At 54.8% G+C, this 17,265-nt stretch overlaps 1 protein-coding gene across 9 annotated transcripts in view; it reads right to left on the reverse strand.

Annotated features, from left to right (window-relative positions):
• The window catches only part of LAMA5 (laminin subunit alpha 5), a 56,981-nt gene that overhangs the window by 24,752 nt on the left and 14,964 nt on the right, over positions 1–17,265 (reverse strand). For all 9 annotated transcript variants that reach the window (XR_013535271.1, XR_013535270.1, XR_013535269.1 and 6 more), the window contains exons 5-21: positions 17,044–17,214; positions 16,853–16,950; positions 13,006–13,121; positions 12,791–12,909; positions 12,615–12,705; positions 12,191–12,325; positions 11,928–11,987; positions 4,340–4,480; positions 4,089–4,226; positions 3,873–4,007; positions 3,661–3,795; positions 3,448–3,585; positions 1,460–1,512; positions 1,065–1,170; positions 716–768; positions 520–625; positions 15–114 (exon numbers count right to left, since the gene is read on the reverse strand). Coding sequence is in view for 6 of the 9 variants with exons in the window: in XM_078372065.1 (XP_078228191.1) it covers positions 15–114; positions 520–625; positions 716–768; positions 1,065–1,170; positions 1,460–1,512; positions 3,448–3,585; positions 3,661–3,795; positions 3,873–4,007; positions 4,089–4,226; positions 4,340–4,480; positions 11,928–11,987; positions 12,191–12,325; positions 12,615–12,705; positions 12,791–12,909; positions 13,006–13,121; positions 16,853–16,950; positions 17,044–17,214 (1,895 nt within the window). In the remaining 3 variants the exon portion in view is untranslated. The remainder of the gene's footprint in view (positions 1–14; positions 115–519; positions 626–715; positions 769–1,064; positions 1,171–1,459; positions 1,513–3,447; positions 3,586–3,660; positions 3,796–3,872; positions 4,008–4,088; positions 4,227–4,339; positions 4,481–11,927; positions 11,988–12,190; positions 12,326–12,614; positions 12,706–12,790; positions 12,910–13,005; positions 13,122–16,852; positions 16,951–17,043; positions 17,215–17,265) is intronic.

Genomic DNA, 17,265 nt, shown 5'->3' on the forward strand with positions numbered 1-17,265 from the left:
AAAGGGGGACTCACTCGCTGCAGGTGGGGCCCTGGGTGTTGGGGCGGCACAGGCAGGCACCTGTCCTCGGTTCACAGCTTGGGCCCAGCGCACCGCCAATGTCACACCGGCAGCCTGTGGGGAAGGCGGGGTGTGAGAGGTCAGAGGCTGCCCGGTCCCCACACAGCCTCCGATAGCCCCTCAGGCCCCTGTTCACAGGGGCCCTCACAGCCAGGCTGAGATGCCTGCCTGGGGCTCTCTGGATGGTGGAGTCAGGCCTCGGGCTCGGGCTTGGGCAAGGGCGCTGGGATTTGTCAGTGCCCCTGCCCAGGGGCAGAACGGGGAGAGGGAGCTGCACATCTGGTGGGACCACGCCTCCTGCCCCGCACCCGGCACGGGCTGGCCAGGCACCAAGGGGCAGCTGTCCGGCACCCGGGCCTCATGTTGCCCAGGCTGCATTTGTCCCTCCAGGCCTCGGTTCCCCCTCGTGAAGTGAGGGGAGGCAGGGCGGAGATCTGGGCCGAGCGAGTGGACACTCACTGCGGCAGCCAAAGTAGTCAGCCCGATCCAGTCTGAAGAAGCCGTCCTTGCAGGCAGAGCAGGCCTGGCCGCACACGTGGGGCTTGCAGAAGCACTGGCCGCTGCCCTGGGAGCCGAGGGAGAAGGTGAGGTGGGGCAGGGGAGGGGCCAGACCCACCTTCCCCCAAATCCCCCACACCTCAGTCCCCAGACTCACTGGCTGGCACTCAGCAACTCCACCCAGCGTGCCCCTGGGGTCGCAGCTGCAGCCTGGGGAAGGCAGAGCAGGACTCAGATGCTTGGCGGGCAGGAGAGCCCAGCCCCAACCCCCCGGAGTAACCCCTGCACCCCAACACTTCCTCCAGGGAACCCTTACAGGTTCCAGCCCCCCGAGGAACCCCTGTATGCCAACACCACCTCCAGAACACACTCACAGACTCCAGCCCCCCACCAGAACCCCCATACTCCACCACTCCCTCCAGGGCACACTCACAGGCTCCACCCCTCCCCCCCCCCCCCCCCCGAGGAACCCCTGTGCCTCACCATTCCCTCCAGGGCACACTCACGGGTGCAGCCTTTGGGGTTGCTGGGGCTCAGTCCCCAGAACCCAGGTTTGCAGCGGTCACAGCTTGGACCTTCCACGTGAGCCCGGCACATACAGGGAGCCTGTGCCTGATAGAGGACAAGACTGCTGGTCAGAGTAGACCCCTGCTCTCCCACCCATAAACCTCAGCCATGGAGCCCTGACAAGGGGTAGTGAGGGCAGCTAAGGCCCCTCACCTGCCGTCACCCTGATCATAGCAGTCACCCGCAGTGAGGACCAGCCCAAAGAGCAGACAGGCCCTGGGACTGCCATGGCAACTGAGCAACAGGCGTGAAGCCCTAAGCTCAGCATGCTTAGGACTCTGAGCTTGGCCTGGGTCCCTGCCTATCTCCTGCCCACAGACAGACTTGGGCTCACCTGAGGAAGGGCAGGATCCACTGGGGCCAGACCGGCAGGATGGCAAGAGCCAGCTGTGGAGAGACGAGGGAGCCTCAGTCATTCCCCAGTGAGCAATCCTGAAGGCCGAGGGCGTCCCAGGCCAGAACCCACGACCCCACAGTAGCTGAGGGGCAGCACAGGCGCCTCCCATCCACATGGACATGGAAACACACTTCTCTGCTTCCTCCAGAACAACACACGTGCCACACCGCCACACAGCACCTGCTCGTGGGCATGCATGCAAATGGCCCTGCACAGGATACCCGTGGACCCTGCACACATAGCAAATGACACACGAACAAGCATACGAACACATGAGCATTCACCCACTACACATGCACCAACACGTGCACAGGCCCATGAAGGAACATAAACACACGCGCTCAGGAAACGCACAACATACACACTCACAAAACACCACACACACAAAACACGTAATGCACACCCACACTAACAAAACACATGACACACACACATGCTCACGAAACACGCAACAAACGCAGCCATGCTCACGAAAATGCATGACACACACAGAACACGTAATGCACACCCACACTCACAAAACACAACACAGCCACACTGACGAAACGCACAACCCACACACCCACGCTCACGAAACACGCAACAAACGCAGCCATGCTCACGAAAACACATACACAGAACATGTAATGCACACCCACACTCACAAAACACATGACACCACCAATGCTCATGAAACATGCAAATGCAGCCACGCTCACAAAATGCACAACACACACCCACTTATGAAACACAAAACACAGCCACGCCAACAAAACGCACGACACACACACTCATGAAACACCACACACAAACACATAATGCACACATATGCTCATGAAACACGACACACACACACTCACGAAACGCAACAAACACAGCCATGCTCACAAACACATGACACACACAGAACACGTAATGCACACCCACGCTCACAAAATACACAACGCAGCCACTCACGAAACGCATGACCCACACCCATGCTCATGAAACACAACGCAGCCACGCTCACGAAATGCGTGACACACACTCACAAAACATGACACACACACCAATGCTCAGGAAACATGCAAACGCAGCCACGCTCACAAAACGCACAACACACACACCCACACTCATGAAACACAAAACGCAGCCACGCCAACGAAACGTACGACACACACTCACAAAACACCACACACAAAACACAATGCACACCGACGCTCACGAAACACAACACACACACACGCTCACGAAACACGCAACGCAGCCGTGCTCACGAAAATGCACAACACACTCACAAAACACATGACACACACACCAATGCTCACAAAACACACAACACACACACCCACACTCATGAAACACAAAACTTAGCCATGCCAACGAAACGCACGACACACATCCACGCTCACAGAACACACTACACAGACACACACGAAACGCATGACACACACACCCACACTCACAAAATACACAACGCAGCCACACTCACAAAACGCACGACACACACACCCACACTCGTAAAACACACAAATGCAGCCATGCTCATGAAATGTGTAACACACACACCCACGCTCATGAAACACACAACGCAGCCACACTCACGAAATGCACGACACACACACCCATGCTCATGAAACACATGACACATCCACACTCACAAAACACCACACACATGCAGAACACATAATGCACACCCACACTCACAAACACATGACACATGCACCCACACTATGGAACGTGATCCACACGTGCACCCTCACGAAACAGGACAGACGCAGATGCTCACACACAGACACGCCTGCACAGCACGAGAACAACGTATGAACACAGAGCATGTGGATGCAGTCGCAGCACACCCAGCACACGGCTGCACATGACAGGGTCGCAGGATGGCAGCGTGTGAATAGCATGCAGACCCTCAGACAGGCGTGGTACCTGGTGCACACAGCCACCTGCCCACTCACCTTCACAGTAGGGGAAGTTGTAGGCGCCAGTCACACACGCGTCACACCGCAGCCCTGTCACCCGGGGCCGGCAGCTGCACTGCCCACTCCGGGGGTCACAGGCTGCGTACAGGGAGCCTTCGGTGGAGCAGTGGCAGGCTGTGAACAAGGATAGGGTATGGGCACGCAGTGGGGACTGACCCCACCGTCCCCGCTTCCTCCCTGGGCACTCACGGACACAGCTGGGGAAGCCGTGGAAGCCGGGGCTGCATTCCTGGCAGGCGGTGCCCATGTAGCCGGGACGGCAATGGCACACACCACCCACCCCACAGAACTGGTCCAGGGCTCCCCGGGGGTCGCAGGTGCAGGCTGTGGGGGGACAATGGGGTTAAGCCCTGGTGCCATGTGGGAGGCCGGGCCCCTTCCTGCCCTGGTCGTCTGCCCACCTTGGCAGTTGGGGAAACCATGGTAGCCAGGGTGGCAGCGGTCACAGTGAGGTCCAGCAAACCCAGGCTGGCATGGGCAGCGGCCAGCCTCGTCACAGCCCTCGGGCAGGGTTCCTGCGGGGCTGCAGCTGCACACTGCAGAGCAGAGAGGGTGTCATGGCAGGCCAGGCCTGCAGGCCTCCCCCACCCATGCCCACATGGAGAGGTGCCACTCACACTGGCAGAGAGGGAAGTGGAAGTAGCCGGGGGCACAGCGATCACACATGGGCCCCTCGAAGCCCTCCCGGCACCTGCACTGGCCTGTGTCGGGGTCACAGTGCTCATCGGTCACTCCGGGGCTGGAACACTGGCAGGCTGCAGGGAAGGGCGGCCAACATGCTCGGTCAGAGGGTCAGAGGGTCAGAGGCACTAGGCCCCTGGCGTCCGCCTTGAGCACAGGTGGGGGTGAGCAGGGACCAGGGACTCACGCTGGCAGCCCGGCCCATGGAACCCTGGTGCACAGAGCTCACAATGGGTGCCTTGGAAGTTGGGTTTGCACATGCAGTGTCCCACACGAGGGTCCTTCCGGCAGGCGTTGCCCTGGGTCCCTGCCACGCTGCAGTCACAGTCTGGAGGGTGGGGACAGGCAGGGGAGTCTCAGATGCCCTGCAGGCCCCAGCCCATTGCTCCTGGCAAAGCTTCCCTCTCCACAAACTCATTTTCTTACACTTTTACAGGACACTAACTAGAAACTAAAAGAATAAAAACCCCAACAAGGGAGAGGAGGCCTTTTGGGAAAACGGTGGCGTGCAACCAAGTCAGGCCGACTGTAGAAAGCTTTGTCAATTATCCGTAATGTGGATTCCAAGTTAGCTGCAAGCGTCAACACAAAGAGAAAATGCACGAACAAAATCCTAACAAGCTGCAAGACAAATTCTAGTTTCTCTAGAAACCATGTCAGTAACTGGGAAGAAGACAGAGAGTCCATCCAATGTCTTCATTCATGCATGAAAGGAGGGCCATGAACACGCTTCAGCTTTTGTGACTGAGAAAAATAAAGGTTCAATACCTGTCCAAAGTGTAATAGGGGCTGGGCGAGGTGGCTCACGCCTGTAATCCCAGCACTTTGGGAAGCCAAGGTGGGCAGATCACCTGAGGTCAGGAATTCAAGACCAGCCTGGCCAACGTGGTGAAACCCCATCTCTACTAAAATACAAAAATGAGCCAGGTGCAGTGGTGCGTGCCTGTAATCCCAGCTACTCAGGAGGCCGAGGCAGGAGGATCGCTGGAACCTGGGAGGCAGAGGTTGCAGTGAGCCAAGACTGTGCCACTGCACTCCAGCCTGGGTGACAGAGCAAGACTCCGTCTTGGAAAAAAATATATATATAAGAGTAATCGCTAGTCAAACTAGAACACAGAAAGAGAACTTGCAAACCCTCCCCAGAGAGGAAACAAGAGCAAAAGCAAATACCCAGACCAAAATCAAAGCACATGTTCTTGCTCTAATTTGCCAAAGTCAGTAAAGGAAACATTCAGCAGAAAAGAAAGATACAGGGCAGGAGCGAGCCCACATTGACAGTGGCAAGTGCGATCGTGGAGCCGAGCTGTCTCCTTCAGGAGATAAAAGCCGAAGATGTTAGCATGACCACAAGGAAACCCTAGCTACAGCCTCTTGGAGGAGGATACCTTCAACCAATGCCTCAGACAGGTGGTAAATGGAGAGCTATGTGCAGGGAGCTGGGGTGGACGCAAACACGGAGGTGAGTGAGGATGGAAGGCACAGGAGCCATGAGACCGAGGGACGCTGGGGCACGCCTCCCAATGGGGCAGCAGAAACCACCCTCTCCTGGGGTGAGTGAAGCTGAAACTATTAAAATGGCCAGGAGAATCTGGCAAAACCAGAGTCAGAGAAAGACTGGGTGGAGATACAGGGTTAGAATGTGGCAGGCAGCTCAGAGGGACAGAAATTCAGCAAAGGCACAGTGGGACTGAAGAACATAATGCACAAGACTGCCTTTTTTGGTTTCTTTGTTTGGTTTTTTGAAATGGAGTTTTGCTCTTGTTGCCCAGGCTGGAGTGCAATGGTGCAATCTCAGCTCACTACAACCTCTGCCTCCCCTGGTTCAAGCAATTCTCCTGCCTCCGGAGTAGCTGGGATTCCAGGCATGTGCCGCCACGCCCAGGCTAATTTTATATTTTCAGTAGAGATGGGGTTTCTGCATATTGGTCAGGTTGATCTCCTAGCCTCAGGTGATCCGCCCGCCTCAGCCTCTCAAAGTACTGGGATTACAGGTGTGAGCCACCGCACCTGCCCACAAGCCTGCTCTAACACTTGAAATCAGTACTCCATAGAGAACACACATTCCTGTCCAGTGGTCCTGGAACAATCTAAAAGTGGTCACGTTCTAGGTCAGAACAAAGAAAATCTTAAATTCCAAAGACAAAAGGCAGAAATAGCACTTTGGGAGGCTGAGGCAGGTGGATCACCTGAGGGGTCATAAGTTCAAGACCATCCTGGCCAACATGGTAAAACCCCCTCTGTACTAAAAATACAAAAATTAGCTGGGCATGGTGGCATGTGCCTGTAATCCCAGATACTTGGGAGGCTGAGGCAGGAGAATCACTTGAACCTGGGGAGGCAGAGGTTGCAGTGAGCTGAGATCACGCCACTGACGCCTGGGCAAAAGAACAAAACTCTGTGTCAAAATAAATAAATAAAATTTAAAAAATAAAAGTGGTCACATTCTAGATTAGAAACAAAGAAAATCTCAAATTCCTAAAACAAAAGGCAGAAACCGTCAGTGAGTCAATCTAACCATGATGCAGCAAATCCAGAACTAAATGGCCACAGAAAGGACAGGAAGAAAACTTCAGCACCTCAAACCGTGACAGGTCATAGAAAACCCAAAATGATAGACTATTTTAAAAAAAAAACAGCAGTGAGCCGGGCGCGGTGGCTCATGCCTATAATCCCAGCACTTTGGGAAGCTGAGGCCGGTGGATCACGAGGTCAAGAGATCGAGACCATCCTGGTCAACAAGGTGAAACCCCGTCTCTACTAAAATACAAAAATTAGCTGGACATGGTGGTGCGCGCCTGTAGTCCCAGCTACTAGGGAGGCTGAGGCAGAATTGCCTGAACCCAGGAGGCGGAGGTTGCAGTGAGCCGAGATCGCGCCATTGCACTCCAGTCTGGGTAACGACAGCCAAACTCCGTCTCAAAAAAAAAAAAAAAAAGCAGTGAGAACACCCCACATCTCAAACTATGAGACACCTAGCCAAAGCTATACTCTGAGGAAAATTCATAGCTTTAAACTTGAGTTTCCCAGTCTCAGCACTCCTGACATTCTGGGCTGGATAACTCTGTCGGGTTTGCAGAAGCGGCCCTGTGTTATAGGATGTTAGCATTCCTGGCCTCTACCCACTGGATGAGTCACAACCAAACATGTCTCCAGGCATCACCAATGCTTCCTGTGGATCAAAATCACCACTGGCTGAGAACCACTGCTTTAGGTCTTTTTGTTGAGAATGAAGACAGACTAAAAATAGTAACTCAAGAAGCTATAAAAAAAGGTACTAAATCAAAGAAAGTGGATTAAAGAAGTTGAATATTAGAAAGAAAAATCTCTCCTCCCAACTAAATAAAGAGAAACCTCGGCAGGTTTTATCAATAAAACATTACCTGTTCTTTGAAAAGACCAATAAATTCAACGAACCTCTGTTTAGTCTGATCGACCAAAAAAAAAAAAAAAAAGGAAAGTAAATAAAAAAACAGGCACGAACAGAAATGAACAGAAAAAATTTTTTTTTTTTTGAGACAGAGTTTCGCTGTGGTTACCCAGACTGGAGTGTGATGGCACAATCTTGGCTCACCGCAACCTCTGCCTTCTGGGTTCAAGCAATTCTCCTGCCTCAGCATCCCGAGTAGCTGGGACTACAGGCGCGCACCACCATGCCCAGCTAACTTTTGTATTTTTAATAGAGACGGGGTTTCACCCTGTTGACCAGGATGGTCTTGATCTCTTGATCTCATGATCCACCCCCCTCGGCCTCCCAAAGTGGTGGGATTATAGGCGTGAGCCACCGCACCCAGCAGAAATTTTAACTTTACAGCAGGCCACTGTGCATAACTTTGTCAATACACTTAAAAAAAAAAAAAAAAATTAAAAATCCAAACAAAATATACAATTTGCTAATACAAATAATCAAACCTGACTTAAGATGAGGAAGAAATCTGGCTGGGCACAGTGGCTCACGCCTGTAATCCCAGCAATTTGGGAGGCTGAGGCAGGTGGATCACTTGTGGTCAGAAGTTCAAGACCAGCCTGGCCAACATGGTGAAACCCCAACTCTACTAAAAATACAAAAAATTAGCTGAGCATGGTGGCACGTGTCTGTAATTCCAGCTACTCGGCAGGCTGAGGCAGGAGAGTCGCTTGAACCCGGGAGGTGAAGGTTGCAGTGAGCTCAGATCCCACCACTGCACCCCAGCCTGGGTGACAGAGTAAAACTCCATCTCAAAAAAAAAAAAAAAAAGATGAGGTAGAAAACGGAATACAATAGCCACAGAAGAAATTAAAACCTTAATCTAAGATCTCTGTTTAAAAATGCATATTGGGACCTGAGGGTTTCATAAGTTTGACCAGACTTTTAACACGTAGATAATTTCTGTGATTTTCTTTTTTTTTTTTTAATTTTTGAGATGGAATCTTCCTCTTGTCACCCAGACTGGAGCGCAGTGGCCGATCTCAGCTCACTGCAATCTCTGCCTCCTGGGTTCAAGCAATTCTCCTGCCTTAGGCTCTGAGTAGCTGGGACTACAGGTGCCCACCACCACACCTGGCTAATTTTTTGTATTTTTAGTAGAGACAGGGTTTCACCACATTAGCCAGGACGGTCTTGATCTCCTGATCTCATGATCCACCCACCCTGGCCTCCCAAAGTGCTGGGTTTATAGGCATGAGTCACTGTGCCTGGTCAATTTCTGTGATTTTTTAAATTGATTGGGAGCATAAAAAAGTATGGATCATTTCCCAAGTATTTTACAAAATCAAACCAATCTCACTTGTGAATTCAGACAAAATAAAATATTTGTGTTCAACACTGTGTCTCCATTAGGAACAACATTAATATAATTCGTGGTAGTGGACACACTGAAAGTAAATAGCACAGCCACGGGCGGTTACTGAGTGCTTACCATGGGCCATGGGCTGGGAGAAATTGTCAATAGTTTACACCAGGGATTAGCAAACTATAGTCTATGGACTTCTCGCTTATTTTTATAAAGCTTTATTGGAACACCGCCAACCCCACTCATGAACTCATGTTCTGTGGCTGCTTGCAAGCTACAGCTGGCAATGGTAGAGCTGAGTTGTTTCCCCACAGGGACCACACAGCCCTGAGTCTACCACATTTACCGTCTGGACCTTTTCAGACAGTTTGCTGACCCCTGGTTTACATTACTGATGAAAAACGAAACATTTCCACGTAAAAAAGAAACTACCACAGAACCAGCAGACAAGCAAATTCCTGGGTGAGGGGACAGCATCTAAGTGTAGCCCAGGCAGAGCTGCAGGAGAACAACATGGGCAGATTCACTAAAAATTTTAAAACTGAGGACGCAGAAAAAAGACCCTCTAAAAATAAGGGGCAAATGAGCCATCAGGAGAAAAACACACAGCTTGTAAGAAATAAGTGATACAGGCTGGGTGCGATGGCTCACACCTGTAATCCCAGCACTTTGGGAGGCTGAGGTGGTTGGATCACTTGAAGTCAGGAGTTTGAGACCAGTCTGACCAACATGGTGAAACCCCGTCTCCACTGAAAATTCAAAACTTGGTTGGGTGCGGTGGTGGGTGCCTGTAATCCCAGCTACTCAGGAGGCTGAGGCAGGAGAATCGCCTGAACTGGGCAGGCGGAGGCTGCAGTGAGCCAAGATAACGCCACTGCACTCCAGCCTGAGTGACAGAGCAAGACTCCATCCCCTCACCCCCCGGAGAAAGAAAAGAAACAGGTGATACAGAACACACAGGAAGAGCTCATACGGATGAATATGTAAAAAGCCAACACCAGCAGAAAAGCAAAGACTGTGGGTGGGCAACGAGTCTAAGGAATCAGTCAAGATTCAGGCTTGCAGAGCAGTCAGGGAAGTGCAGCTACAAGGATGCAATATCCAATCCAACCTAAGACCCCGCTCCCCGGGAAAGATGCCATGCTTTTCTGTCCTTCACGAAAGGGAAAATCCCACCAACTGGACAGTGACATACCAGAAACCAAAAGATGCATGCCAATTCCAGAAACACTACAAAGCAAGGGGACGTGGGTCTGACTAGAGAATACTTTTTGCCAATCAAGCTGACCACACTAACTTTGCTACATGGTAAAGGCAGTGATTTGGGCAGCAGGTGTCATGCTGCTCCTCTGTGGTTGTGACTGTGTGCTGCTAGAACATATATATGTATTTTTTTTTGGAAATGGAGTCTTGAACTGCTGCCCAGGCTGGAGTGCAGTGGTGTGATCTCGGCTCACTGCAACCTCTGCCTCCCGGGTTTAAGTGATTCTCCTGCCTCAGCCTCCTGTGTAGCTGAGATTACAGGTGCCCACCACCACACCTAGCTAATTTTTGTATTTTTAGTAGAGACGGGGTTTCACCATGTTGGCCAGGCTGGTCTCAAACTCCTGACCTTGTGATCCACCCATCTTGGCCTCCCAAAGTGCTGGGATTACAGGCGTGAGCCAGCGCACCTGGCCTTTTCCTTTCCTTTAGAGACAGGGTCTTGCCGTTGCCCAGGCTGAAGTGCAGTGGTACAATCAGGGCTCACTACAGCCTCCAACTCCAGGACTCAAGCAATCCTCCTACCTCAGCCTCCCGAATAGCTAGGACTACAGGAACATGCCATCATGCCCAGATAATTTTAAAGTTTGTTGTTTTTTTTTTAATAAGCTGTGGGGTTTCACTATGTTGCCCAGGCTGGTCTTGGAACTTTTACCTCCAAAAATGCTGGGATTTTAGGTGTGAGCCACGGCACCCAGCCTGGTAAGACTTTTAACTGAGCAACTGGCAAACTAGGGCCAAAAATGGCCCCAAACACACACATCTAGTGACCTAGAACCTTCTAGGGAAGGGCCTGCAGAAGCAAGACTTCCTGCGGTTTTAGCTGCAAGGACATTTATCACAGCATCGTTTACAAAACAGCAAAGGAAAGAACCGAAACTTCCACCCGCGGGGGCTGCAGTCCCTGTGACAGGGACACCAGACGAGGCGTTTACAGGATCATGGCTGGGACGTACACACAGGATGGTGCAGAGCGCACACTGACGCCTGGGAAGGGAATTGCTTGCGTACACAGTGCATTCAGGTGTTGTGCAGAGGTGGTAAAATTTTTTTTTTTTGAGATGGAGTTTCGCTCTGTCGCCCAGGTGGGAGTGCAGTGATGTGAACTCAACTCACTGCAACCTCGGCCTTCCGTGTTCAGGCAATTCTCCTGCCTCAGCCACCTGAGTAGCTGGGACTACAGGCACACACCACCACACCCAGCTAATTTTTGTATTTTTAGTAGGCATGGGATTTCACCACGGTGGCCAGGCTGGTCTTGAACTCCTGACCTCAAGTCATCTATCCCACATTGGCCTCCCAAAGTGCTGGGATTACAGACATGAGCCACTGTGCCCAACCAACCTTTTTTTTTTTTTTGAGATGAGGCGTCACTTGCCCAGGCCGAAGTACACTGGTATAATCACGGCTTGCTGCAGCCTCAACCTCCCAGGCTCAAGCAATCCTCCCACCTTAGCGTCCAGAGTAGCTTGAACTACAGGTGTGCACCACATGCCTGGCTAATGTTTGTGTTTTCTGCGGAGACGGGGTTTCGCCATGCTGCCCGGACTCTTTTCTCTCTGGCTTTATGCCGCCTGTATTTCTGAAGCCTGCCCAGTGTGAATATGCGTAATTCACATAAAAAGAAATCAACCACAAATGAAGTGACCTAAATGAGAACTCTCCCTTTCCCCAGGAACTTCCTGTGCAGCTGTCCCACGGGCCCAGAGCAGGCCAGGAGCCCGGGGCCTCAAGGACACTTACTCACAATCTGGCCGGCTGGCAGCACCTGCTCCCCGGTGTCATTGGAGGACGAGGGCACCGCTGAGGGGAAGGGACATGCATGTTGGCCAGCTCTGCTCAGAACCCCAGCACCGCCCACCCTGCCACCCTGAGTCTCTCAGTGCAATTGGAGATGCAGGCAAGACAACAGGGTCCCCCCCCAGGAATGCCCCCCACACCCCCCAAGGGCTCCTGGAGTCCTACAGGCAGTGGTTTCTATTCGGATGCCCCCTGCAGGTGCTCACGGTAGCAGTTCGGGAAGCCAGTAAAGCCCTCAGCACACGAGTCACACTGCTCCCCGGAGAAGCGGGGCCGGCAGTAACAGCGTCCCGTCAGGTCCTCACAGGTGCCGTCCGTGAAGTCAGACTCACAGCTGCAGCCTGAGCAGGCACAGGAGCCAGGTCAGCCTGCAGCTACCAGGTCCCAAGGGTGGGCTCCAAGATGGGGCAGACTCTGCCTCCCCAGCCAGGGCCACGAGGACAAGGGCTACAGCCAGGCTGCCTGAGGGACGTGAGGGCTGGGCACCTGCCATGTGGCCTGGGAGGCTTCTTCCTGAGCTGGCCTGGAAGCTCAGGACACCCCCCGCCAAAGCAGTCCCAAAGGCCCTGGGACATCTCCTTCTGGGCAGAACCTGAGACCCAGGATGCCCGCCCAGCCAAGCCCACTCACGGCGGCAGACGTAGGGCGAGTCGAGAGGGTGGTCAGGGGAGTGGTAGAAGCCGGGCAGGCAGCGCTCGCAGTTGATGCCAGTGGTATGGTGCTGGGGGTGCAGGGGCTGTTGAGTCCAGGGAGGTCCCTTCCCCACCTCCGGGCCAGCCCATCCCCAGCCCTGGAGCCCAGCCCACCTGGCAGTCGATACAGACACCCCCACCCTGATAGGTGCCATCCATGCTCTGGCTGGCGTGGCGCCGGTCCACCTCAGGGTCGTAGTAACAGTCGGTGGCATGGCCATGGCAGTTACAAGCTGGAGAAGAGGGAGCACAGCTGTTGGCACGCCCTCCACAGGCATTCCCATGGGTCAGGGTGAGGGCAGCACACCTGTGTGGGAGGAGGCACTCACACTGGCACTCGTTGGCACTGCTAGCAGTCGCAGGCTTCCACGGCTGCTGGTTGAAGCCAGGGCAGCAGCGGTCACATGTACCCCCACAGGTGTTGTGCTGGCAGGTGCACTGCAGCCTGTGGGGCACACAGGAGGGGACTCAGGCACAGCCGGAGGAAAGTGCCCAGTGCTCAGTCCCTTCCCCAAAGGGGCCTATAATCCCCTCAACGGCTTTGCCTGCCCTGGCCCCGGCACCACGCTGCTCTGTTACCCAGCTGTCAGGCAGCCAGCCCTCACTCAGACCCAGCATCCACACCCAGTGGCTCTGGCACAATGCCCCCAGCCTCAGGGAATGGACACGGGGCAAGATGAGGTGCAGGACAGGGTCTCACAGTGGCAGGGGCCATGCAGGGCCTTTGTGGAGGCCGGACTGGGGAGCAGGTGTGTGTTGGCTGGGCAGGGCTCCTGAGGGGTCAGCCTGGAGCCCTGGGTTCTCCAGGATCGAGCCATGCCCTTCCCACTACAGCCAGGACCATGCACAAGCCCAGGACCTCCCAGAGCCAAAAGGGAAAGGGGTCCATTTGTACCCCCTCAGGCTCATATTTCACTTAGCGGGCAGGACCCCTGTGCATCCTGATCGCCTCCCTAGGAGCAAGTGGCCAAGGACTGCTTCCTTCTTCCAGCTGGGGTGGCTACCAGGTCAGAGGGCTGGAATCTTGCCTGCTATCCCATGGGCAGGGTGACAGCTGATGGGAGACGAGGCCTGAAGTTGGAGGCACCTACTGCTCAGAATTAGCCAGGACACTCAGGCCAAGCCCCTTCCTCTCCAGCACACAGCGCAGCCAGGCTGAGGCAGGAATCCTGGCCCCGGCCCAAGCTCTGCCTGAGGCTACAGAGCCGTGCGTTTCCTAAGCAGGACCCCAGGAGTCAGCCCGTGAGGACTAGACCCAGAGCCTCAGCTGCCCAGCTCTAGGCCTGCCCTCCATGGGGCCCACAGGGCATCAGGAATCAATACTGCTTTCCCTCAGAATCCAGAAACATCTGGAAGGGCCATACCCTCAATGGGAGAGAACTGGAAAATAAAGTGCCCGTCAGCACAGGTAATCAACAAAGCTGCCGCTCCATCTTCACCCCAACTCCAAGCGCCTATAAGCAAGGGCCTGAAGCTGGTGTTCCGTTTTTCAAACATCCACATGGTCAAGAAATTGACAGGAAAATTGGTGCCAGGCTGGCGATGCCCTGGGGCGTTTAGCAAAAGCTCTCCCGAAACCATCCCAATTCCAGGGTGCCCCAGAAGCACAGAGACAAAACACTGCTAAAGACCTAGCAGAGAAAAAGGCAGCAGGTCAGCAGGTGCAGCAGATGACAGGAAGAGCCCCAAGACCCTGGCATTACGGAGTAAAGCCGTAAAGAATGTTAAAAATGATCCTAAATCTAAACCTAGCGCTATGGAAAACAGGCAGATATGAAAAAGAACCAATCAGAACTTCCAGAAATGAAAAGTGAAACTATAAAGTAAGACTCAACAGATAGGCTGAACAGCAGACCAGACGCAGCAGAAGAGAAATTTAGTGAAGTGGAAGCGGAGCTAAAGAAGCTATCAGAGGACAGCTCAGAACTGAAATGATGAGACGGAAACCAGAAGGTGTTCCTGTGTCTAACAGGGACTCAAAGGGAGAAGAGTCAGGAGAGGGGGCCAACAGTCAAAGAGACTTGTGACAGTGGGGGTGACGATCGTGATGGTGGGGTGATGACACTGACAGTGAGGGTGATAATGGTGGGGGTGACGATGGTGACAGCAGAGGTGATGGTGGGGGTGGTGATGGCGGGGGTGACGATGGTGACAGTAGGGGTGATGATGGTGGGGGTGACGATGGTGACAGTAGGGGTGACGATGGTGACGGTGGGGGTGATGGTGGGGGTGGTGACGGCAGGGGTGATGATGGTGACGGTGGGGGTGATGATGGTCATGATGGGGGTAGTGACCGTGAAGGTGGTGATGGTGAGGGTGAGGGCGATGACGGTGACAGTGGGGGTGATGATGGTGACGGTGGGGGTGAGGGTGGGGGTGGTGATGGTAGGGGTGGGCTGGTAGTGGGGGTGATGATGGCAGAAGTGTGAGTAGGGTGATGGTGGAGGTAACGAGACAGAGCAGAGCTAGCTAAAGACACAGAGCTCCGTTCCCTGGAGGAGAGGTGGGGTGGCGGGTAAAGGGTACCCGGAAAACACAGGCAGGCTATTTTGGGACACTGGAGTGTGACCAGGTGCTGGTAACAGGGTCTGTGGTCCTGGGAAAGGGGCCCAGTCACTGCTGCTTACACCTGTAGACAGAGCCAAGTTCAGTCCACACCCAGGTGTGGTGAGTCAGGAGACAGCAATGTCTTCCCCGCAGGCCAGAGCAAGCCCAGCTCCTGGCCCTTCCTCTCCTTGAGGCCCATTTGGCTGCCTGGCGGGTTCCACTCCCAGCTGTCATGTGCTGTGCCGCCACCTTGGCACTTAATTTCCCAGGACAATTTAGTTCTGCTGGAGTTCAGCAGCCTGAAACTGTGCTGGCAGTGACTGGTGCCCAGGGTGGGTCCCCAGTGCTCACAGCTCCTGGCAAACAGCCCAAGTCCTCTGGCTCAGGTGACTGCGTCACTCCCCCACTCAGACCCATCAGCCGCAACCGAAGGGGTCTGGGGTTCCCACCTCCACTCGGCACAGGCCATGAGAATGGGGTTGAACCTCTGTCCTACCTGGGCTCCACTGCCTCCCCACCTCCCCTGTAAACTGAAGAGTGGACAGAGCAGTAAGACCCCAGCAAAAGGCAGGGGCAGGTCCTAAAGCCAAGCGCATGAGGTTGGGCTACCGGGTTTCGGGCACTGGATGAGCCCTGGCGGCTCTCTACTGGGGGATCCAGGGGCCTCATCACTTGCTCAGCCTCGGCTGCACCACTCTGGGCAGCTTCAGTCCAGGCCCGGCCGGCCCAGTCACCCTCAGGTGTTACCTCTGGGCACCACCACGCTGGGTATTGGTTCACACGTTTCCCAGCTGCCTCCCTCAGAACAGGTGCTCCTGAGGCTGGCTGGGGTCCCAGCCTGTGTTCCCAGTCCCAGGAAAAGGGCCCGGTGTGTGCTAGGCGCTCAACACACAGCTGCTGGCTGAAGGAACAAACGGAGGGAGGGAGGGAAGGATGGACGTGCCCCAGGGCTGCTGCCCGACCCTGCCTGCCTGCCTGAGGACTCTGGGCGGGGCTGAGGAATGTACAGGTGCCAGCACCAGGGCTGCTGCCCTCTCCATGAGGGGCTCCTGGGAGGTGGAAGCTGTGCAGTGCCCTTGGCCGCCCCCGAAGGCAGCACACTGGGCATGGCAGACGTGGGGTGTTCGCCGCCCTAACCCTGCCGTCCCTGTCCTGGGCCATGGTCCCTGCTCAGCTGAAGGGAAGGTCAGGGCTGGGGGCAGCAAAGTTGTCTGTTGTGTCCTGAAGGGTCAGGAGAGCTGGGGGGCACCCCCAATGTGAATGAAGGCTGCCTCAGCAGGTAGTGGGCACCTGCCCATTCTGGGGGACCATCCCCGCCACTGACTGCCCCCAAGGCCCCGGGGGTCTGCTATAGTGGAAAAGGCAGCTGGCTTGGGGATCTGGAGAGCCTCAACTCTGCTGGCAGCAGGGTAAGGCCCCCCCAAAACAAGGCGGGGCACCCTGGGGAGGCTGCACACGGCCCTGGCCTCCACATCACTGCAGACAAGAAAACCGAGGCCCATGGGACAGCGGTTGGTTCAGGTCACATAGAGAGCAGGGTTGTCGTGGGCCAGGTCACCCACCCTCAGGTTAGGTAGGGATGACAAGGACAGGCAAGGAGCTGAGGACCGAAGCTGAACGGGGCCTCACCTGAATGGGTCTGTGGGGTCTTTGGCGTCGCAGACATCCGCATGGCCATGGCAGACACATCGGCCCCCGATGCTGATGTCCTTGATGCTGTAGTAATACTGTACCCGCAGGCCTTGTGAGCCTCACCCGCCCCACGTCCCGGGTCCCCCCAGCCAGCACCCCCGCCCCGTCTGGGCCATGGGGTGGCTCACCCGGCGGGTGACTGTGGGGTCCCGCAGCGCCTTGCCCATGAGGTGGCCCAGCAGCGTGTTGGTGCGCAGGAAGCGCAGGCGGATGTTGGTGGCCTTGGTGAAGTTGCGCAGCAGTGGCGAGTAGGAGAAGTTCATGGCGCCAGGGCGTCCGTTCACCAGGGACACCACGATCTGTGGGCAGCACATGGTGAGGCCGGTGAGGGTCCAGCCCCTGAGCCCCCA

This window comes from Callithrix jacchus, chromosome 5 (genome assembly GCF_049354715.1).
Source record: "Callithrix jacchus isolate 240 chromosome 5, calJac240_pri, whole genome shotgun sequence".
Taxonomy (NCBI): Eukaryota; Metazoa; Chordata; class Mammalia; order Primates; family Cebidae; genus Callithrix; species Callithrix jacchus.